At 31.7% G+C, this 24050-nt stretch overlaps 4 protein-coding genes across 6 annotated transcripts in view; 2 read left to right on the forward strand and 2 right to left on the reverse strand.

Moving 5' to 3' along the window:
- LOC124533573 (rotatin-like) overlaps window positions 1-568 on the reverse strand; it is a 32848-nt gene extending 32280 nt beyond the window's left edge. The window contains 2 exon segments of the mRNA XM_047108944.1: window positions 50-237; window positions 315-568. Coding sequence (XP_046964900.1) covers window positions 50-237; window positions 315-357 — 231 coding nt within the window. The 5' untranslated portion in view covers window positions 358-568.
- Window positions 569-1182: 614 nt separating this feature from the next.
- Window positions 1183-5466, forward strand: LOC124533903 (tetratricopeptide repeat protein 37). Its single transcript, XM_047109479.1, has 2 exons — window positions 1183-1343; window positions 1437-5466. Exon 2 carries the CDS (start codon window positions 1437-1439, stop codon window positions 5253-5255), a length of 3819 nt encoding a protein of 1272 aa, XP_046965435.1. The 5' UTR covers window positions 1183-1343; the 3' UTR covers window positions 5256-5466.
- Window positions 5467-11495: 6029 nt separating this feature from the next.
- LOC124533904 (tRNA (guanine-N(7)-)-methyltransferase) lies at window positions 11496-13207 on the reverse strand. Its single transcript, XM_047109480.1, has 6 exons — window positions 13011-13207; window positions 12467-12585; window positions 12173-12357; window positions 11970-12083; window positions 11776-11877; window positions 11496-11693 (listed from the first exon to the last, which is right to left on the reverse strand). Exons 1-6 carry the CDS (start codon window positions 13082-13084, stop codon window positions 11568-11570), a joined length of 720 nt encoding a protein of 239 aa, XP_046965436.1. The 5' UTR covers window positions 13085-13207; the 3' UTR covers window positions 11496-11567.
- Window positions 13208-13560: 353 nt separating this feature from the next.
- The window catches only part of LOC124533677 (kinase D-interacting substrate of 220 kDa), a 53808-nt gene continuing 43318 nt past the window's right edge, over window positions 13561-24050 (forward strand). Inside the window, exons 1-2 of one of the 3 annotated variants that reach the window (XM_047109101.1) lie at window positions 13561-13764; window positions 15019-15323. In XM_047109101.1, the coding sequence (XP_046965057.1) occupies window position 13764; window positions 15019-15323 (306 nt within the window). In that variant the 5' untranslated portion in view covers window positions 13561-13763. Of the gene's footprint in view, window positions 13765-14841; window positions 15324-24050 lie in introns of those variants that run through there. The other 2 variants (XM_047109105.1, XM_047109102.1) reach the window with 2 other exon arrangements.

The following is a 24050-nucleotide window of genomic DNA, read 5'->3' on the forward strand; positions in this document are numbered from 1 at the left end:
TTTAGTTTAACACACGAATGATCTAGGTCTAATAATGTGAGCAACATACTTTCACAACAGTAAGTAATAATTCCAAAGCTTCACGTTGCAATGAAGGTTCTTGCACATGAAACCAAGCCAGCAATGCTTCAACTAATTCTCTCGTTCCGCCCAACTCATCCTCCAGTTCCCATCCTAATCGAAGCTTCGTTACTAATAATTGTAATGTTCTTTCTCGTATTTCTTTTATAGGATGATCTATGTAAAAATAATACATTTTATTATACTTTAATTTAAGAGAGAAAGTTAAAAAAACAAAACATTAAAATACTTACTTAATTTTCGAATATAAGCTGATGATAACTCTACCGGCGACATAGTACATAAATAATATTTATAATTCGTAATTGTAGTTTGTAAAGTTATTATGTCTCATTTACAATGATTTTATTTCTACTTCTAATTCAGTTAAGAAAAATAAATGTATCTATACATTTTTCTAATTATCGAACAAAGCCTTTATAATAATAGATAAATTTATTTGATATTAATTAATTATTGTTTACCAATTCAAAGAATATATAAACTACGGAAGATTCAAATTTCAAAAATTGACATTAGGTTTTTGTATGTTTGAATTGCTCCATCTACAGATTATACATTTCGAATGTCATAACTTTACCTAGAAATCGTAAATTCCGTCGTATATTCTTTTATTTAACTAAATTACAGTCTTATTATTGATAATGGTATGAATAATAATTTTGTACCTTCTATTTTTTTCTGTTTTATATATTTTTTGAGCTCTAAATTCACATTTAGGGCTCAAATAAATTAAATATAGATAAAAAAATAGAAGGTACAAAATTATTATTCACATCATTATCAATAATAAGACTGTAGGTCTTGCATATGTTATTTATTATTTGTCGTAGTTATTCGTGTTAGTTATAGATCCGAACTAATCAAATACAATGAAATTTAGATTTTATTACTTTTTCCCATAAATTAGAAATTGCAGGGAGTGCTCTAATCAGAATCTTAGGCCAAGTTTAGTAGTACAATTGGAAATTCTTGAAAATTATTACTTCTTGAAGATTCTACTATTCATTAGTATTAGTAAATAATTACAGTCCACCAATGTATGAATCTATCTTATATTTACTGGCGTAGGCTACAATGTGTATAAGAGCCAGTTTGTTCCATAACACATGTCAAATGTCAATATCGATCGGAAACCTTATAAAACTACAAAAAGTGACTATATAACATCGAATAATTATTTCTGCCGGTTAAGATCTTAATCATAAAAACAAATTTTTCAGATGCATTTATAATTTTGTTGCATTGTATGTATTGTTAAGGTATGAAGGAGGTTGTTAAATAAATCTAACATTGTATGAACTAATTTTGCAACAGCTGTTAAATGTTTATATCAAAAATATTTGTGATTTCAGATGGCTGACTTAAAAACGCTTCTTAAAGAAGCAAGAAAATTAATTGACGAAAAGAACTACAAAGAGGCACAAGAATGTTGTAAGAACATATTAAGAAAAGATAAGCAGAATTATTTAGGACTTGTTTTACTAGGAAAATCGTTACAGGAATCTGATCAAGCACCATTAGCTTATCAAAACGCAATTGCAAGTAAACCAGATGTTCCATTAGCATGGCAAGGCCTTGCCAGTTATTACGAAAAAAAAGATGACACTGCATCTAAAATAAAACTTTTAAAAATTTATGATGAGATGTTAAAATTACAAATAGATGAGGAAAAAACATTGGAAATTATAAGTAAGATTGGTGAGCTTGGATGCTTTCTCAAAGATAGTAAAGCAATTAGTATTATATTAAATTTTATTGATATAAAGCCTGATGTAAAAATGAATGTAATTGCTGAAAAGTCATTGCTTGAACTTGTTAAAGCAGATATAACATGTGAACAAGAATATATTTTAAAACTAATTGACCGTCTGAAAGTTATTGTTTCAAACAAATGTGAAGATTCTGTATACATCTTGTTAGGAAAAGTAATTTTACAAAAAAATAATTATGTTGAAGCAATAGAAGAAGTCCTGCAATTATCTTATTTTGAATCTAGTGTTGTATTTCGTGAATGGTTATGTAAATATTTATGTACAGATTTTATAAAACATGAATCTTTCCGTGGACTGGATGTGGAAAGATATAAAGACAAAATAATTCTAGGAATTGAAAATTCTAAATATCCTGCTCTTCTAAATAGTATGATTTGTTACAACAAAGGATTATATTTAGATGCTTATAAACAGTGTGTTCCATTGGTTAATTACCAAGAAGCAGATGTTACTGAGGCCACATTTATTATAAAATGTTCAATTATGTTGAAAAAATGGTCAGTTGCACAAAAACTAGCAACAAACTTTTTAATTAAAGTTAGAGATAACAATTTTGCTGTGATTTTAAAGAAGTTTTTATTCTTATCACTGGCCGAACAACAGAAATGGAAACAAGCAATAGCCATTGCAAATGAAATACCCATAGAAATTCTTAACGTAAATGAACTGGCAACACTAGCAAAATGTTATATAGAGGTCAATGAACAAGCTGATCATATCATGAAAAACCTACAGACCACAGAATACTATATTCAGCTTGAAGCTCTTTCCCTTTTAAAGCAAGAAAAATACAATGATGCAATTGCTTTGTTAGAAAAAATAATGGACACCCCATTAAAATTATTTTACATTAGCAAAGCATATTGGGAGTTGCAAGAATATGATAAATCTTATCTAAATTTGCTTAAAGCAGCTAAACTAGATTCTGAGCATGCTGAAACTTTTTTGTATTTGGGAATGTATTATCATCATTGTAAAACAGATTTTTCTAAAGCAAAGAAATGTTATGAAAAAGCTTATAGTCTAAACAATTCAGACAGCAATGTCATAAAGCAATTAAGTGATGTATATATAAAACTACAACTAAAGGATAATAATTATGATTTATTGTATAAAGCTAGCCAGAACACTATGCTTAATCATTCATGGATAAGCTTTCGATTAGGACTTCACTATATAAACAGCAGAGAGTGGGAAAATGCTATCATTCAGTTTAGAAATGTAATTAAAAGCAATCACAATGACATAGTTGCTTTTGAATGCTTAGCAGATGCCTACTTTTCAAGGGGATCTTTTACATCTGCTTTAAAAGCTTATAATAAAGTAATTACGATGAATTCTAATAAAATACACTGCCTCACAAGAATTGGTTATATACATTCTATATTAACACAATATGAAGAGGCAATTTTAACTTTCAAAAAAGTTCTCGAAACTGAACCATACTCAATGTTAGCTTTAAAAGGAATAGCAGAAACATATATGAGAATAGCAATGAAAAAATTTAATGCTAAACTATATGGCAGTGCTCGAGATACTGCTCAATATGCAATTGATTATATAATTAAGGCTTTATCTAAAGAGAAAAAGTTTTTATGTTTTTGGAACCTGCTTGGAAATGCACTAATATTTTTAACTAAACTACCTAAAGAATTCTGTTTTGCATGGCTACAAACTGACGAAAACATGGAAGTATCAAGAAAAGAAAAGTTAGATATTTATCCTCAAGCTTTAGCATGTTATTCTATGATTGCAAAACAGAAACTTCAATTTACATCATATGAGCTAGCCTCTACATACCTTGATTACTATCTTGCATCAAATAATATGATGCACTGTCAGATTTCTTATCAATTAACAGTGGCTTGCATTAAATTGAAACCTTCCGCGTGGCGAAATTGGAACTTGCTAGGTAGAATATGTATTTTCAGGAAAAAGTATGCACTTGCTCAACATTGTTTAATTAAGGCATTGTTAGTTACGAGAAAATGGTCTGTGGCAGAAGTATGGTGTAATCTTGGAACTCTTTATTTGAAGATGAATCAACATAAACTTGCTAATTATTGTTTCTGGCGCGGGCAATCCACTTCGCCTTCCTATCCTCTTAGTTGGATTGGTCAAGGATTAATAGCAGAAGTCATTCGTGAAGAAGAAGCAATGGATCTTTTCCGACATGCGTCTCGTTTAGGCTTCCATCCTGAAAGTGCACTTGGATATGCTGATTGGGTATGTCGCACTATTAAACATGATGATTACAAAAATAGTTCTGAATTAAAATATGTTATAGATAGTCTGGATGCTATACCTTATGCCATGGATTTAATGATGTGGTTTTCTACTTATGAACCAAACAATGCTTGTTCTTGTAATATTCTTGGTATTCTACAAGAAAGGAGTGGGCTTCTGTCTACAGCTTTAGAATCATACCAAAAAGCGTTAAAGTATGCAGAAGAAGACTACCAAAACATAATTCTATTAAATATTGGAAGAATTTTGCTACGATTAGAAAAATATGATGAAGCTATTAAAGTTTACAAAGCTGTTACAGAAGCTAGCTTAAATTCGGCGTGTGGATTAGCATTTGGATTATTCAAAAAGGGGCTGTATGAAGAAGCATATTCCGCATATGACACAGCTTTGCAATGGCTTAGCAATACTGATGATGATAAAGCAGATCTTTTGGTTGCAATGGCTGGAATAGTATACATGTTTAAAGGTATGGATGATGCTAAAACATTGCTCTTTCATAGTATTCAAGTATCACAAAAGAAACCAACAGCAAATAGTTTATTTGCTATATGCTCTTTAGGATTAATTCATGCCGATCAAGGTTTGTCAAAATTAGCATTGGGTGAACTAAAAAAGTATGAAAAAGATAGTAGATATGGGTATGATATTGGATTTTTGAAGTCTTATCTTGTAGTGGATAAAGATTTAAATCAAGCCATTAAAATAATGAGTGATTCTCTTCATGATCACCCTGACAATACACTTCTATGGTTTTGTTTGGCCCAATATTGTCTAAATGTAACCAATACAAAAGCTAAAATCGCTAGCTGTTGTGCACAAAGAGCTTTGTGCACTGCTTACAATTGTGAAAACAAAAACTTTGCAATAACAGCAAAAATGCTTGCTACTGCCAGTATTGCAGAGCATATAGTAGGAGACAGAAAGAAAGCAATGTTATTAGCTAAAGGAGGTCTTCACATGTATCCTTGCCAATCAGATATTTGGGCAGCATTACTTTTCTCTGTTTTAAGCAATAAAATGTGGTCAACAAGAACAAATTGGATTTTAAATAGAGCTGGTCACATGCGAAAAAATCTTGAAACAACTAGAGTGCTTAGTAGGTGGGTTAATCTTTTAGAAAAAAAATTAAATAAACAATTATCTTCCTAAAAACAGAAATGTTTTTATTTATAATTTTTTAAATTGTTTGCCTTTGAATTGTAACAACTTTTTAATTTATAAGATGTTTTAATTTAAGTTTAATGCTTAAAATGAATTTGTATTTTTATATCAATAATAATATAATATTACTTAGCCTTTATAAACATTATGTTGAATGTTTAATGAGTAAAGATGCCAAAAATACATTTCTTATAATGTTTTTGTCTTTCCTTTATTTTTTCTAGTTAAATCTACAATATTCTACAATTATCGCAATGCAAAAAATATTGTGATATATTTTTATTTTTTTTAATACATGGCTTTTATTTGTGCCAAGAGAGCACAGATTATTTCGCCAATGTCACGTGCGATGGAGAAGACACGATGGAGATTGAACGGTGCGGTCGAGATTGCAGGCTTAAATTAATTTTAAGGGCACAATAGTAGTAGACTCTCTGTTAACCCATAACCTAAAACAATACAATATATAAATAATTAGAAAAACATATTACAATATTAGTAAGACATCAAATAAGAACGATCACAAAAATATTTACAACTTAATTTTATTACGCTCAATATATTTACATAAAAATTTACAAAGTGGACTAAACACACACATTAACAAACATTCAACATTAATAGGGCGAGGAACTTTGGGAGGGAGAACGTCATATACGGGGTGGAGGAGATTGGGGCAAGAAAACAGTATATGGGATAAGGAACCTTCGTCAAGGCCACATTCACACAAAGAGTGATCTCTAACTCTAATTTTACAAAGATGAACGGGCGTACATGCATGTCCAAGGCGTAAACGGCAGATAGTTGTGGTGACCCAACGTTTAGCTTGCATGTGATGAGAAAACCAAGGTCGCCTCGGAATAACTGGTTGTAGACTTGCGTAAAATCTACCTTTAGATTTTGATGAAACTTCCCAAACAGAGTTCCAGGATTTAACAAGATGAATTTTCGGTAGAGCACACAAGTCCTGTGTTGAGTTTTTAAAATGATCAAGAGAGCCAGTTGATATAGCAGATTTAGCAAATGAATCTGCTGCATCGTTGTCGGGAATACCAGAATGGCTTGGTATCCAGACAAGCGATAAATCTAGCCCTTTTTGATGACAAGAAAACAATGCTTCCCTGATCTTAAGGATGATGAAAAACTTTCGTTTACTACGAAACGGATTTTCCTTAATTGCCAACAGACAACTCAAAGAGTCTGTCAAAATTATCGTGTGTCTGAGGTCATGGGAGTGGACAAAAACGATGGCTTCTAAAATTGCAATCGCTTCACCAAAGATGGATGATTCAGGAGGGGATTTAAATTGAAGGACAATTTTGAATTTGGGGATCCAACAGGCTGAGCCGACGCAGCTTTCAGGGGATAGTTTAGAGGTATCAGTAAATATAAGTAAATGATTTGACCAATTTTGATGAAGAAATCTTTGAAATTTGGAGTTTGTATCAGGGGCCCCTTTAATAAGACCAAGATCTGTAATGATTGACGGATTATAGACTAGAGATCTAAATGGAGTGGAAAAAAGAGGATTTGACTGGAATCTTAAGATAGGATGTGGGAGTGTAGTAAATTTTAAAAAACTGTCTAATAATAAGGATGGACTTCTAGAGCGAACGCAGAGTTGGGACAGTTCGCTTAGACGGGACCAAAGAGGATGAGAGGATAACTGTAAAGATTTTACTACAAAACGGTCGCATAAAAATTGTCTTCTCAGTTGAAGCGGAGGATCAACACATTCAACCTGCAGAGCGTTAGTGGGAGTAGTTTTCATAGCTCCTAGGATTATTCTGAGGCATTTGTATTGAATTTTATTAAGTTTTTCAGAAACGGATTTACTAAATGGTTCTAAGACAAATAGTCCGTAGTCTAAATGACTACGAACTATTGCATTGTACAGTAGTTTAAGAGAATAGGGGTGAGCTCCCCACCAGACTCCTGAGACTGCTCTAAGGACGTTAATACCCTTTTCACATTTTTTAATAACATGCTCAGAGTGACAAATTCCATTCAGTTTGTTGTCGAGAATAATGCCTAGAAATTTCGACTTGTTGGCAAAGTTGATGCGTTGATCCCCAAAAAACAAGTCGAAGACAGGAATTTGTCTTTTTCTAGTGAACACAACTGCCTGAGTCTTATCAATAGACAAAGACAGGCCATGGTCAGAGAGCCATAGGTCAAGATAATGTAAAGCAGAGTTTAATCGCAAAGTTAAATTTTCAACAGATGTAGATTTAAAATATAAAACGATGTCATCAGCATATTGAAGTATGTTACAGAAATTATTCACAGACAATTCGAGATCATGGGTATAAATGCTATAAAGCAGAGGGCTAAGGACTGAACCTTGCGGGAGACCTTTCCAGACAATCCTGGGGGGAAGAATACAATTTTGGTATTTAACAGCAGATTACATATGAAATGAGTAATCCTCGGAGGGATACTCAGCTGTTGCAATTTTTGCCTGAGTACCGGAAGAAGAACATTATCATATGCAGAAGTAATATCTAGAAAAACACCCACAAGGTACTCTCCGTTAGAGAAGGCTATTCGAATGTCTGTCGTAAGAATGCTGAGACTATCAGGAGTGCTCAAACCCTTTCGAAAGCCAAATTGAGAGGGCGAGAGAATATTTCTACTTTCCATTATCCATTCCAAACGGTTTTTTAGGAGATGTTCAGTAACTTTCACTTGTGTAGACGATAAAGCAATGGGTCTATAAGAATTGGGGTCCAAAGGGCTTTTTCCCGGTTTTAGTATGGGGATAATAATTTGGGACTTCCAAGATTCCGGGACGATTCCTGTTGAGAAAAAAGCATTAATTATATTCAGATAGACGCATTTAGCTTTATCACTGAGGTTTATTATAAAGGAGTAGGGCACGCCATCTTCTCCTGGTGACGAGTCCTTCAGTCCGTTCAGAGCTGTGTGTAGCTCTGAGATAGTAAACGGACTATCCATATCATCTGTGGAAGATGATTGAGTAAAATTTATAAAACTATCCCGACATGGAACAAAGGGGGGAGCAAGTTTGGTAGTAAAATCATTAAGCCATACGGATGGATTATAGGCGTTTGGGTTATCAGAATCGAGGGAGCGGCGAAATCTCTTAAGATTTCTCCAAACTGTTTGAAGGGGAGACCGAGGACTAAGGGATTCACAGAAATTGGTCCATCCCTGTTTTTTCTTTCTGGAAAATAGTTTTTTAATTTTGGCATCTATACGCTGATATTTGATAAAATTTTGTGAAGTCATAGATACATTATATGACTCTTCGGCTTCAGATCTCTGTTGGACCAAGGAATTACACTCTTCATCCCACCAAGGCGGAGAGATGCAAATTTTTTTATTAAGATTTTTTTGTGGGAATGGGAATCAGCAGAGGATTTAATAATATTAAAAAAAAGCTCGTAGTAAGCAAGAGCATTTTCACCGTTCACAAAATCAGGGAGAGAGCTTAACATGACATCAACAGAGTTAGAGTATGCTAACCAGTTAGCATTTTTAAGTTTATATTTAAGGAGAGGGGAGGATTTGGATGGAGCAATGGATCTGTTGTTTAATGAAAGAAGGATAGGGAAATGATCACTTCCAAACGTAGATGGAAGGATATTCCAAGATATTTGCGAGGAAAGGGATGGGGATGCTATGGATAAATCAATAGCAGAATTAGGATTCTGATTAGGATAAACCCTACGAGTCGGCGAACCATCATTGAGAATGCAAAAGTTTACATCATCAACAATGTCCACCAACAAGGGGGCAAATCCATCACAGAAATAGGAACCCCATAATGTATGGTGGGCATTAAAATCCCCCATAACAAGAACAGGGCTTGGGAGGGAAGAAAAAATGGAGTGTAATTCAGGAACAAGTGAAGGGTTAGGATGAGGAATGTAGATAGATAAAAAGGAGATGTTGAAGGCTTTGATAGCTACAGCATTGATTTGCTGGCTAAAAGGAGGAAAGGAAATTTGGGAGAAGGGAATGGAGTGCCTGATCAAGATGGCACAACCTGCATACCCATCATTTCTGTCATCCCTCAAACAGGAGAAACCCGGTACCCGAAAACGAGAGCCGGGAATCAGCCATGTCTCAGAGATGGCAATAATGACAGGTTTAAATGAATTAATAAGTGAGAGGAGTTCAGGTTTCTTACGACGGACGCTTTGACAGTTCCATTGAAGGAATCTGATTGGGGCCATTATTAAGGATTGTAAATAGCTGGGATAAATCATTGGCAACGTTGGACGGTAATGGGACATCATTACATGTACTGAGGATATTTAGGAGGATTTTGGTGAGTAATTCCAATAAATTAGGATTATTATTAGGTGGGGAAGGCTGAGGGACGTTTAGAGCGCAACCATTAGGAGAGGAGGAGGGGCAATTGGCAACTATGGCCTGATGGGCATGTTTATCATACCCCTTTCCTTGAGGAAGTCTAGGGGAGGGAGAGCGGACAACGGTTTGTCTGTAAGATTTAGTAGGACTAGGGATGGACCTCGAAGGACCAGGGATGGGTGGGACGTATGCAGGAACAGAGAACAACTCTTTTGCTACCTCAGCATAGGATCTGCGGACATTAGGGAAGCGAGAGGCAGCTTCCATGTATGAGACATTATCTTGTGCCATTACAATTTTAATTGATTGCTGACGAGAATACTCAGGGCAATCCTTATCTGTGGCAAAGTGTTTGCCAGAACAATGTAAACATGTAGAATTATCTTTAATAACCTCACACGAATCACCCGTATGAGATTGAGAACATTTAAAGCACCTGGGAGTAGATCTACACTGAGTCCGAACGTGGCCATAACGACAACAGTTTAAACATATTATTGTGGGGAGATTGTATATTTCAACGGGAAGGGATGTATGAAATGAATATATTTTGCTAGGAAGGATTTGACCTTTAAAAGTTATGACTACCGATTGAGTTGGTACCCAAGACACAACTCCTTCGTTAATAGTCTTCCGGTTAAGACGCCTCAATTTTATTACTTCCCCACATCCATGAGGAAGTTCAATTGATTCAATGAGATCCTCCATAGACCAGTCCACTGGGACGCCTTTTATTAGTCCCATTCTGGTAATGTTATAAGTAGGAAGGCTAGCCGTATACTTACACAATGCTAAGACTGGGTTCTTTAAAAAACTATTTGCAGCTTGTGCTGAAGCAAACTGAATTTCTATTTTGTTCCTTCCAACATTTTTGACACCATCATTCATAATAGAACCAATCTTGTGCTTATGAAGAAATTGTCCGAATTTAATGGCTCTAATTGAATTGCCTGCAGCTGGATCAGCTACTTCCCGAGAGACGTGGACAATGAAGGGACCTTTGTCGTCATCCGTGTAACTTTTTGGGCCATCAATATACGAAGGATTAACGTAAACATTCTGGATAGAGGGACTAGCGGTAGATGGGTGGATTACTGTTTTCTTTGAAGAGTCAGGTGAGCAAGAAGACTTATCGCCGGAGCGTTTGCGAGAAGAGGATGTTGAAGGATCAGATTGTAATTCCGAACCCCCGAGATCAGGCGGTTCGGGAGGCGGATCGACATCCATTATACACTAACTACTGTAACTTAACTAATATACTATATCTATAATCAAAAGAAAAATAACACTTACCGAAACCGAATTATGTTAGTAAAACCCAGAAACCATAAAATGAAACTATTTGCACTGAAAATTCACAAAATAGATACAAAGAATTGATATAAAAACACAGATATCTCACTAACACGTGTGTCAACCAAAGCTAACGCAAGCGAAAAAACTATTGTGATATAACAATTATTAGTAAGTACATTTTTTACAGTTTACTTTTATTTTTCTAGATTTATCAAAAACTAACTATAGTCTCAGTTAACCGGTTGCATATTACATAGCTATTTTCGACCATAACTTCAGTTTCGCGTTTGGCCATATACCTCCTTCTAAACACTAGATACTTGAAGTTTCCGCGTGGGTCCCAAAATCGATCCTTAGTTACGATATAAAATTTTTCGATATGATAAGATTATTCAAAAAATATTAATAATAATAATATCTAAAACATAAAATTAGTTAAAGAGTCTGATACCCACCAAAATGTGGGCGAATACGTTTTATTAGGATTTTTTTTTTAAGAAAAGCATCGGTAACATTGATCACACTAACTAATATAACATGGAAATAGTAAATAGACCTAAGAACTAAAAATTTACTTGTTGTTACAACATATATATTTTTGTAACTGCTTAGAAGGTAAGTTTAAATGAAAAATATTTTTATAAATGCATTATAAATTATATATTATTGTCCCATTACATGATCTGGTATTCTTTTAAAGACAGCTAGAAACTTATCTCCATTATTTCTTGTAACCTTCTGTCCTTCTTCTGTGCTTTCATATAGTTTTTCAACAATTTTATCGTTTTTCTAAAAAAAGGCATAATATTGTAAATTAAATATATACAACTTGATACCTACTAATATTAAATGACAATTTCAGAAAACTTACTAAATCTTCATCAGAAATTCTTTCAAACAATGGATGTTCTTCAAAATGTGTTACCATCCATTCATGTAAATCTTTTACGTCTGTTATTGTGTAAACAATACCCTACAAAAATACAATATGATGAGTACAATACATTTAAAATATTTAAAAAATATATCTGGTCTATACTTTGTAAATTACAATTTGAAACTTACCTGCTCTGCCAGTACATAAGCATATTCAGAGAGTAGCCATTTATTTATAATTCTCCATTTGTGCTTAGCTTTTTTAAAATGTGGATCTGGATACAAAAAGAACATTTTTTTAAGCTGGAAAAAATAATTTCTTGGGTCAATTTTGATGCAATTTATAATAATTTTTTTTTTTTTTATTTAAAATAATTTAAAAAACATATTACCTGACCCTTATGGAAAAAATTTGGTAAATATTTCATAGCATTTGTTCTTAGAACTGCAATGTTTTGATATTCATCTTCACATTGAGATCTTAAGGCTTGTATTCTGTCATTCACATAATCTGAGACTTTAACACGTATCTCAAGACCAAGCATAAGATTTTCCGGAAACATTGGTGAAAGAGTAACTGTAAATTAATTTTATACATATATTGTTAAAAATGTTTTCTTTTAAAATAGTTTCTTTTATAATCATTAATATATATTTTCTGAAACATGAAATAATTAATATAATACCTAAAAGTCCACCATATCCACAACCAACATCTAAGAATTCAACTTGTTTGTTCGTAGTACTGTCTTTCTTTATAACTGGATATAACTCTGACCAATCATATTCATCTGGATGAGAAGGGCTATAAGGAAAGAGACGGCTTAGAAAGTATATATTCATACTAGTAGCAATAAATTATCTGAATAGTTTGCTGAGATGGACAGGTGATTGCAATAAATTAATTTAAAGAATTTGAGCTCAAAAATTATGTAGCATGGTGAACTAAAGTTACTTTAAGTTAACTCTAAGTTACTTTTAAAGATAAATCTTTATCTGCTTACAAGTAGTAGCCATAGTATTCGCCTTTTATTAAATTTTACAGTACGTTTATTGGAACTTTTATAAAAACATTACAATGTAAGATCTTATTTGATTTACATCACAATTTGAATTTTAAAGCGTCTTGTCCAAATATTACCCAAGTTGCATAGTTTTTGTAAGCATTTATATTAAAAAAAATTGTAAAGCTTTTAAGTATCGATAAATGATACTGTTTAAATAACTCACTATTCAAAACAATGATCCGCGATAGGATTAGAATGAGCGCGTTGCCTATAGTATTTCTTTTGTGGAAGAGACATTTTAATTAAGGCTATGTAACAATCGTGTAATCGTTTGATAATCAAAACTTATTTTTTTGAAAAACACATGTGGTATTGTTGATAACACATTTTGGCACTATAAAGTATATTCTATATTATGAGGATGACATCCACATGTCAATAGTTGTCACTAACAAATTAAAACAGTTTTACCAAATAAATAACAACAATAAAGATATTAATTCGATGCCTATTTTTCCTACCTACCTACATACGTAAATATTTTTTACTTTTTATCGCGCTTAAATAAAACTGAATTATATTTTTTTTTACATTTCTTATTATGGGTCTATAAAATCACAATAAAAAGCTATAATTTTTTATATAAATAGATTGATTATAATATCAACTTTTACTTTCTAGGCTGATTCTATTTTTGTCGTAATAACTGTTTGAACTTCGGCTGCATTTCTTTTCTACTATTGCCAAAAATGCCAAATGTCAATCATCTCAATGTATAAGTCAACTGAATTTGACACTGAGATTGGACTGTTTCTGTTTGCCTTTTCAATTTTTCCATTTTAATGTGGATATATTGAAAATCCCGAACCATAAAAAACCTTAAGTATATTAAAATTAGTATTGTGTAGTGATTTTGAGATATGTAAATCGCAGAGAGCCTTATACTCATTGTTCTTTAAACGGAAACTGCAGTTCAAGTAAGTGCAAGTTTTATTGAAAATATGAGTGTATTGTATTTCTAAATATTATACTCCCACACTATAGATTTGATATGTTTTAGTTTTATTTTTAAAATTCAATATGGAATCAGTAACAATTCCGTTGTTGAATTAATTCCAATATTATTTTGTAATAGGTTCCTTGAGTCCATGGATCACAGTAAATTAGAAAAATATAAAACCACCTTAAGGTAAATTATATTCCCAATAAACATAGGTTGTCCTCATGTGTTAAGATTATTCATATAGAATATTTTTCATGCCTCACTCATTTATAAACAACATTTTAAAACCTTTTTCTACCAGGCCCTATCTTCTATGACAGTTTTATTAATTAGGAGGCAAATCAAACATGTTTGTGACTTTTACAATTTTACATCTTTGGGACTTTAAGATAATCTCTTAACCAAATATCTTAATACTTAATTGGACACATCATAAACATTTAGTAATGTTTCATTATCACATTTGTGTTAATTATTTTCTTGCTCCGATTGTAATAAAGAGTAGTTTCTAATACACTTTGTACCAGGAAATTAGAGATCAATGGGAGAGTAAAGTAAGAGGGAAAGAAATCTCACTTAAATTATTCTTCAAGATCTAAAGATATATTGTATATTTTTGTACTATCAATATATTTATCATTAACATAACATTTGTAATTTGATTTGCTACAGTTTATACACATATAAAACCAAGACAATTTTATATATTTCATATGTGCATTGTTATAATGGTTCTTTGCCTTGCTAAAATTCTTTACTTTCCAAACTACAGAATATTAAAATTTTTAAAATTAAAAATTATATCAATTATTAAAAAGTTAAATAATTCAGAGTAATGTAAATATTTCTTTTAATTTTTTAATAGTATTTAAAGCCAATAACAAAATAGAAACATCTATAAATAACATCTATAAACATTCATCAGAATTAAATCCCACCAAAGACCAAAATTAAATTTGACGCGAATATTCGCAAGATGCAGTTGTCACTCGTGGCATACGAAAGTGCGTTGTTTTGACGTCGGAACTTCGGCACCCACGTGCGTTGGGCAGCGCCGCACCGCGCCGCAGTCTGAGGCTGGCGTCGCCCGCGCCACACGCCCGCCATCCCACTCATACAGACCGCGCTTATCAAAACTTCGCGGAATGTTATCAACGTTTGCGAGGCGTTCATAACATTGTACTCCGATCCGCGTTTGTTGTTACTCATTTAGTGCTTGTTTTCCTAGTGCCGTGTAACAAAATGAAGAAGGAAGACTCTCAATATAGCTTGAGCAGAGGCGCTTCGAGGTCGGCTCGATTGCTCACAGATAGTATTTCGTCTGATGAGCCGGAGACCGAAAGGCTGCTGAATTCACAGCCTCCGGTCGTCGTAGCTATGGGCAGTGAACGACGACAATCACTCACTGCACCGCCGTCCCCCACCGATTTTCGCAAGAAACGCGACAATCGCCATCACAATTATAAGAACCATCTTCATCACCTTATTCATTGGAGAGATATTTGGGGCGGAGAACCGCATAAAGCTAACGAGGTATAGATATTAAACCACAATGTTTCTTTCCTTCTCTTCTTTGATATTTTTACGCAAACTTGTAAATCGCTGTTGTATTGCTGGTTGCCCCTATGACGGCTGTTTTTATGTCATTGTGTCATCTGTAACTTTAAACTGATATCAGACTTGGTTTAATTTAATTTAAAACAAAGCGATGAACTTTCTTCAAACATTTGGGAAACGAGATGCTTTTACCAAATTGATATTTACGCAACTGACTCTTTGTCTCTGTAGCCTTGGTCTCCTTTTTCTTTAATCTAACAATACCGTAACCATAAAAAAATCTAGGTCATTATCTCGAAGCTGCAATCAATATAACTGAACTTGTGATTTTGTTTTTATTTATAGCAAACGTAATATTAGAAATGCTGAAAATGTCATAAAAGTATAACCATTTAAATATTTATGAAGGTAAATTAAATTATTTTAACAAAGAGTAGGTCATTTATTTAAATACGTAATAGGTTTAAGTATTTTTATAATATGAGTATTGGTATATTCCAAACATTTTTATGCGTATTACGTCAACAGAAATAGTACTCACATTCATTATTATTATTGTTACTAATTACTAAATGATAAAACATATCCATAATAAAGTCAGTAATAATCATTTGAGTATAATGTAATTTCGTTTATTTATCACCAGAAAATAAATTGATCGTTGAAAATTTAGCTTATCTAATATCTTAAAAAGTTTTTAAGCAAATCAAATCAAGATAAGATTGTATTGTTTATGCTTTAATAAGATTTCGAAATGTATTTCACGTATCATTCTGTATTTCAAATCAGTTTTAACAATCGTAGTATTTTGATTTTATAATTTTATTTTTTGTATAAATGACGAGATGTTCAGAGGAGGGGTGTTCTGGACCAGGGATTTTTATATAATAACATGCTTTTCGCGATAACAACATACAAACTATGGACAACTACGTAGAATTTATCGGCATAAAACCACATTAAAATTTAACTGTCATGGCCCTAATTTTTGAACCCTCGACCTTGTAACAAATAGAACAAAGCCGTTACGTATTAAATATGACTATATAGTATAATAAAACAAAGTCGCTTCCCGCTGTCTGTCCCTATGCTTCGATCTTAAAAACTACGTAACGGATTTTGATTTGGTTTTTTATAAATAGAGAAATACTGATAATTTAAAAGGTTTCTAATGTGATATCGTAAATAAACGTATATTTTTGCGCGTACATTGACAAACGCTGGCTGAATCCTACAAAACACTGTACTACAATATTATACACATTAAAATAAGTCTACAAAAATACCACTATGGTTATAAATTAGGAATAACCAAGAATGTCTTTTACGAGAAATAATGGCTTATTTGCGAAGCGATTTTAGTAAATAAACATATAAAGATTCTATTCTTTAGTATATTTAGTATCAGCATTGCACTCATGCGAAACCGGGGCGGGTCGAAAGTCTTTAATAAAAAATCATTGTTAGAAGTTCGTGGTGTATTAAAATTATTAAATGAAAATTTTTAAAAGCCTAAACCTTTTTCCAAACGATTTGAATAAATAAAGTTTTTGAAAAGTCGCTTATCGTATCTTTTCGTTTATTTCAATATTTTTTCTAAATAACTCGTTGAATTATTTTTTAAATTAATTTACTCATTTTAGTAGTTATGTGTTAACGCCACTTCAGCAAAAACTTTGCGAATAGGTTAGATTAAATTTATTCAATTTATTATTAATAAAAGTAAATGAAGATGTTGATATCTTTGATATAAAACGATTTTCTTTTATCATAAGCGTTATAACAACTATGTATATACATAAATAGAACTACATATGGATACTATATATGGAATTTATAATATACTTAAATACCGTAATAAATAAATATGTTTAAGAGTAGGATTTATTATTTAGTGTGTTAAATTTCAATTACATGATATTTTTCATCATCAACTTATATCAGTTCAATTGAAATTTCATAGGTCATTTTCCGTTGGTTACGTAAACGTTCATATACTATAGTACTCGTCAATTTGATCAATCGATTTATATCAATGACAATATTAGCTTGAGCAATTTTAAGTTTCTTAAATTACAAAAATAATTCATACGGGTATGTAAAACGGTGATCTAATAACACTCGAAAAAACGCCTTTAATGATGTTGTCCATATTTTTTATTGCACTTTTGTGATAAAAAAATTACTTAGCAAGAGAAGATTTCATTGAATAATTCTCACAAACTATAGACTTGTTTTTTTTTTTAATGTGTTTTACACTCTACGAACAGCTTAATGATATTTAAAAAATACTGACGTTTAAAAATTTCATTCATGTATAAGAAAGTTATTAAAAACAATATTTTTAATATTTAAAATTAAACTTGAATATGAGAGTCATTTGACGTTTGTAATACTCCACAAAATTTTACTTTAAACTTTTTAAAATAAAGCAAACAGTAATGTAGTATAAAATAACATGACAAAATTACCTTTAAACTTCCAATGAAGGAAATCATTATATATTAAAAATCCGCATTGTTTCACAATAGTGTGTGCTAAATTTGATTACTCATGTTATGACTAACTTTAGAAAGCATTAGGTGCTCATAGTTTAAAATTTTGCCCGTACTTTCAGCCTATTCGTATAAAACAAACTAATTTTTCATAAAAACAAATTAAAGTTAGGTGAACCTGGATGACGCGTGTTTATTAAATATATATTTATATAATATTATAATATTCTGAAAACCACAAACTGAGCGTAATTTTTTCTGACGTACGTCGTTGCTAGAGGCTGTACTGGTGTTCCCAAAGTCAACATTATCATTTTAATAATACTTAAGCATTTATAGTATGTGTAGATATATATATATATATATATATATATATATATATATATATATATATATATATATATATATATATATGTAATGTATACTAATTTTATAAATGAGATTGTCTGTCTTTCTGTTGCTGTTTCATGTCCAAAACTCCAAGAAAGGGCATAGGTCATGCCGTATATTATTTTACATTAACACTAGAGTTTTTATTAACACTAGTTTGTTTATTTAAACAAATTCGAAAGAATATTATGTAGAATTTTAAAGTAAAAGTAGGTACTTAATGTGACATAACTTTTTCTGTGTTATGTTGCTATATCATCATTCAATGGTAAAAAAAAAACACACACAAAAAAGGTTTATTCTAACGTCTTCTAAGAATTTATTAAGAATATACTATTATATCTATTAAACATTCTTTACGTCAGAAGTGTCGGTAGAGTATCAATGAGAAGTCAAAAGTCAAATAAGCTATTTATTTGTGAGCTTAGAAATTCAATACTTTAATTGGCATATAAGTAATAAATAAAAACTCTTTTTCAAGGCCTATGACTAGTGGTTTTAAAAGTAAATAAACTACTGAATGGATACAAATCTCATATTATCTAATATTAAATAATTTAAAGCGTTTAGATTGAAAAAGGGAAAGGTGAAAAACAAAATTATATTCAGACGATTGAAAGATAATCAAAATCAAGCGCAGGTCGATATGTACTTTATCTTTGGGTTTCTAGGATAGCAGTGACGTCATGAGGCTATGACTGGCGTAAAACTAAAAATGCGTACGTTTCAAGACAATTTGGCGATGAAGTCGGCCGTTTTTCCGTTGTTACGGTAGGATGTAAACACTCATGATATCATTTCTGGAACTACGCATTCATTTTGGTCTTAAAAAAGTCGATAATTATAAAAACGATTAAATTACTTTATTTATTTAATATCTATTAAATATTTTATTTAGCATAATATTTTTCATATTTCATGTTTTATCTCAGTTACCTGTTTAACTTTCTGAGAAACGGTGATTGACAATGGCGCCAATTATTATAATATGAAGTTCAGAAAATTTGCTCACAAATGTATCTTTGAAATCGTTAGGCGACGCATTACTGAGGCTAGCTTAATTAAGGTTTCGGTGTAGATATTTATTTCGTCAATTCTCAAGGTTTTATTCTATTTTTGTATATCGAACTTTAATTGCCATGGCGATGATACATAATAACACTGAACTCTCAAGCGTAGGAACAAATTTTGTTAGTTATAATAACTTGACTTCCCTACACTATATGGGTTAGTTTTTTGATTAGATAAATAAACATTTAATATATCTAAGGCCTCCAGATAAACAAAATGATTTATCTGTAAACTAAGTAGTAGTATTTCTTAGAAATCTACAAATCTCATATACAAAACTTTTTGAATCTACTTCAGTTTCAACCACACTAATTTGAAAAAGGCATGGACGCACTTCGTTCTGACTATTCTGAAAGTTGCTTTAAGCTTAATACGTACAAAATTTTGCGAGTCCACTCTGAAACTATTGACTATTTTAATGTAATAGTTCAATTGGTAAATAAGTAGTAACTCCGAAAAAATAAGCGAGCAGAACTTATGTTTTTTATAATATTGGTATATTTTATAAATTTGATAAAGTATTGATTCATTATTTATGTTACATTATTATAAGCAAATTTAAGAGCTATGAAGAAGTGAAAAGCTTATTGAATTTCTATATTCGCAATTATGCACGAATTCTTTAGTAAAAACTTTACTTAGTGGTAGGGTTTTATACAAGCCCGTCTGGATAGATTTCTTTCTCTGGACAGTATTATTGTGTTCCGGTTGGAGGGATGAGTTACCCAGTGAACACGGTTATAAGGGAGATAATATCGTACACAAGGTTAGTTTTCAAGCGCATTTTTGATGTAAGATATGGGGTAAAATTTCATACAGTGCCATTTTCTGTAGGCGGTGGTTATCACTTACCATCAGGTAACATTTAATTTAAGGTGATCCATTTACTTGCTTTGCAAAAGAAAACAAAACAAATATAATTTTTTATCTCTTGTTGACGTTACTGAATTTAGAATCAAATTGTATTTCAATGATAAATGTTTTATTTATACAGACTGTGATATTCTTCACAGCTGCGTGGAATGAGTGATTTGTATGACAACGCTGATCAATTACTAGCAATGAGTCGCGTCCATTCAATTTAATCCTGACAATTGAAACTGCAGTCGCGGCTACTACATTACGACGAGCGACCCTCTATTACACAAGATGCTTAAGCTATTTTAAAATTATATGCCGACTACCGCACATATCCCAATTTCTTACGAGTAACATCTATACAAAGTTATCCTCCTATTTCTTCCTTAAATCTGAAATTTCCAAAGATCTTTTCTTAGTGTATGCTAATGCTTTAAAATAAATCTATGTTCCAACTTTCAGCTTTCCAGTATAGGCAGTTTTAGCAGCGCGTTAATAGCTAGTCAGGACAAACGATTTCATAAGTATCGATAGCTATACGACTAGAAACCAATATTTCTAATCGATTAGGTCATGTATTAAAAAAAACTAGGTTATCTGTTTTATGTGTTTGCACAATTACAAATTGGTCGTTCAAAATCAATCAAAATATCACTTAAATTGTCATTTTTAGTTAGGTTAACCTTACGAAATGTTTGACCCAATAATTACATACCATTACCAAAAGTTCACGGCGGGGAAGAGGTGGGGTGTTCTATATCTTCTGTTCTTTGTTCTTTACACATTTGGTACTGCTACCTCTGATTTACCTGCTTCTCAATTCTAGATGGTGTTATGTTAAATCTTTGATATTTCTACATCGCGATGCCAAGATTCACTATTAATTTTATATAGTGCATTTGAAAGATACATATATAATACATTTGGTTACAAGTGGCGTCTTATTGTTTTATTAGTAAACGTAATTCGTAAAGATCTATAGAGCTAGTTGTTCAGCTATTATCTTAATTGGGAAGTCGTGAAAGTTTATGTACCAAATTTTAACGTTACGACGTCATTCCTTTGGTAATAATAATAATTCAATTGACAACTGAATAAACCTGCAGAGTATCTTTAAATCAGGTTGAGAATCTATTGAAGATGACCTCTGCCCTTTAGGACCGATTCAAGCCACCACTTCAGACATCGTTGAAAATTTAATTTCAGATATATCCTCTAGCGATTTTTAATTTGTTTTAAACTTTCGAAAGTGATTAGAGTAATATATTTTTCAGACAACAATGAGTCAAGGAGGTTTATTTATTTGGAGGTTTGTGTAAGCGTACCACCCACCCATCATATTATACTCTCCTTCAAAACGGCTTATTAATAATAAACTTAATACTTATTATTATTGAGTTTCGGTTTGCAAGAAGTTTGCGTGAACTAATGTACCTTCAGGCGAAAGCTAAGGCTGGTGTTGCATTCACGTTGTAAGGGATGAGAAATACCTTTATGAAATAAAAAAGTCTTTCGATTCGATAGTTAAGTCGAACCAAATTAGGTTAATAGTAAATAGTTTTGAAGACGTTGAGAATTGACATTTTGACTTAGGATTCATTAAATTCTAAGGAAACATACATTTAATTTATAAATTTTGATATTTCACTCATTCATTCGTATTATATTTATAAAATTGCAATGATAATAACCGTCATAAAAAATCTTCTTTTTTTAGTTTTGTGTAATATTTCAAATAATTTAAGAAGTGCGTTCCATCTGTATTTTTTTAAATGGGTAATAGGTATTATTATAGGTCATTAAAGCAACTATATTTCTCAAATAACGGCTCTATTGTTGTTCAAGCCTTATCTTTATGCCTACATACTTAAACTGACTTTGCAATTATAATTATGAAGCAAGCGTAACTAGCACTTTTAAATCTTTTATGACGTCAACCCTAACTAAATCGTGCGATTATTACGCTAATCATTTATAGAGTGTATCTAATGCTCAATTATTCTTTGTTTTTTTTTTAGGTATAAATATATGAGATTGATCATATTACTGTACTTACAAATGATGCGTAAACTATTAGTCAGGCGCAGACCTGTGTGTGTTTGTGTGTGTGTGTATTGTATAATTTCTGCAGCACAGGGTAATAACACCCACACTTTGAAATTTCGGATTGATTCTACGAATACATGAGGTTTTAGTATCTGTATATAAGCTGATTACTAGACCTTACGAGACGGGTGCCGTTGTACTTTAGAAGTGGGTTAAAGAAACAATTACTAATTTACCTACTTACATAGGAATATTATATTAATCTAGTACTCAACATTATGAGCTCATGTATATATGTTAGTCAATATGCGAAAAAGGAAGTCTATCACTAGCAATTGATATAAGTAACGCATAACGCATGTATTAGTGAAGACATGTATGAATAAATGTAAAACGGAGGAAGGCTCGGTTGCTCTTCATATCGCTTGATATTTAAATTCAAATTATTAAAAAAATGTAGGTTCCGTTTAATAAAAACGTCATATCTAATTCATTAGATATCACTAAACTGAGGTATTGATAACTGACCTATTTTACCTCAACTTTCCTCTCAATAGCCTGTGTGTTATGTATAAGTACCATTGCCATTATATAATAAAGAGTAAGTAAGTAAGCAAGTAAGTAACTACAGTTCAAACGTTTTTTGTATGATATGGTTTTCTTTTTGTTACATTCAGCATCATTGGACAGGTGTTGACCTGAATTGGTGCCTTTTCAACGTTGCATACGGTGGTAGTTAACTTATAATGATATAAATTTCCTCGTTGGTCACATGTGACTACTGGTTGATAGTATAAATTTATACTTCTATACTATTATTATTAATGTGAAAGTAACTCTGTCTGTCGGTCTCTCTTTCACAACCAAACAGTGATCAGTGAACCGAATTTGATGAAGTCTCTTGTGAAGCAAGTTTTAACTCCAAGTAAGGACAAAGGCTACTTTTTTGACTAACTCGTAATGAACCAACAAGAACGCCAGCGAACACTGCGGGCGACAACTAGTATAATATAATGCTTAAAAAAAGTCACTTAACTAATTTAGTAAATTGTGTAATTAAACAATGTGTATACACACATACATACATAATATGTATATTTTTCTTATATTTATATTCAAGACTTAAATAAACTGTACAAAAATATATATAATTATTATTTTATCATAGGCGCACATGCCTGTAATGTTTCGAAATAGGTTTTTAAACGTGCGTGTAAGCGTTTTTTAATAAGTTTAGTCTAATCCAACACGTGAGCTCCAGATAATTTCGCGAGGTATCGGCCAACCAAGCCATATTCATAAATCAAATGCGTACCTACATCTGTTTGATTTTCACGAGAAAACTACTTACTCTTCCAATAGTATTACGTATTTACACTATAGTATTACACTAAACACAGGCAACTTTTAAAATATATACATATATCTTTGTCTAAGATAAGAAACTATTTTGAGCAACAGTAATAATATTTATTTGAAATAATATTGAAGTATATTTCAATACGAACACGTAATTTTACTAGAAAACTATAGTGGTTTAAACTAGTATCATACTAATGAAGTACTTGATGGGTTTTAAAATGGATAAAACTGTTCGAAGGTAATCTTTTTTATTAGTTAAAGTGAAACGAACATCAGTCTTGTTAGGGTAGCCTTCCGTGAATAATCTAAAGTGACTACACGGGTAAATGTCAAGGACGCAGGCAGGATAAGATAGCGTAAAATGAATGGAGTATTAATAAACATGCATTTTATAATAATATTAAATGTACTCTATGAATATACGTTCATAAGATTATTTTATATATAAAGGTTAAGCGAGTAATGGTAAAGTTATGACTAT

The sequence above is a fragment of the Vanessa cardui genome, chromosome 11, assembly GCF_905220365.1.
Source record: "Vanessa cardui chromosome 11, ilVanCard2.1, whole genome shotgun sequence".
Taxonomy (NCBI): Eukaryota; Metazoa; Arthropoda; class Insecta; order Lepidoptera; family Nymphalidae; genus Vanessa; species Vanessa cardui.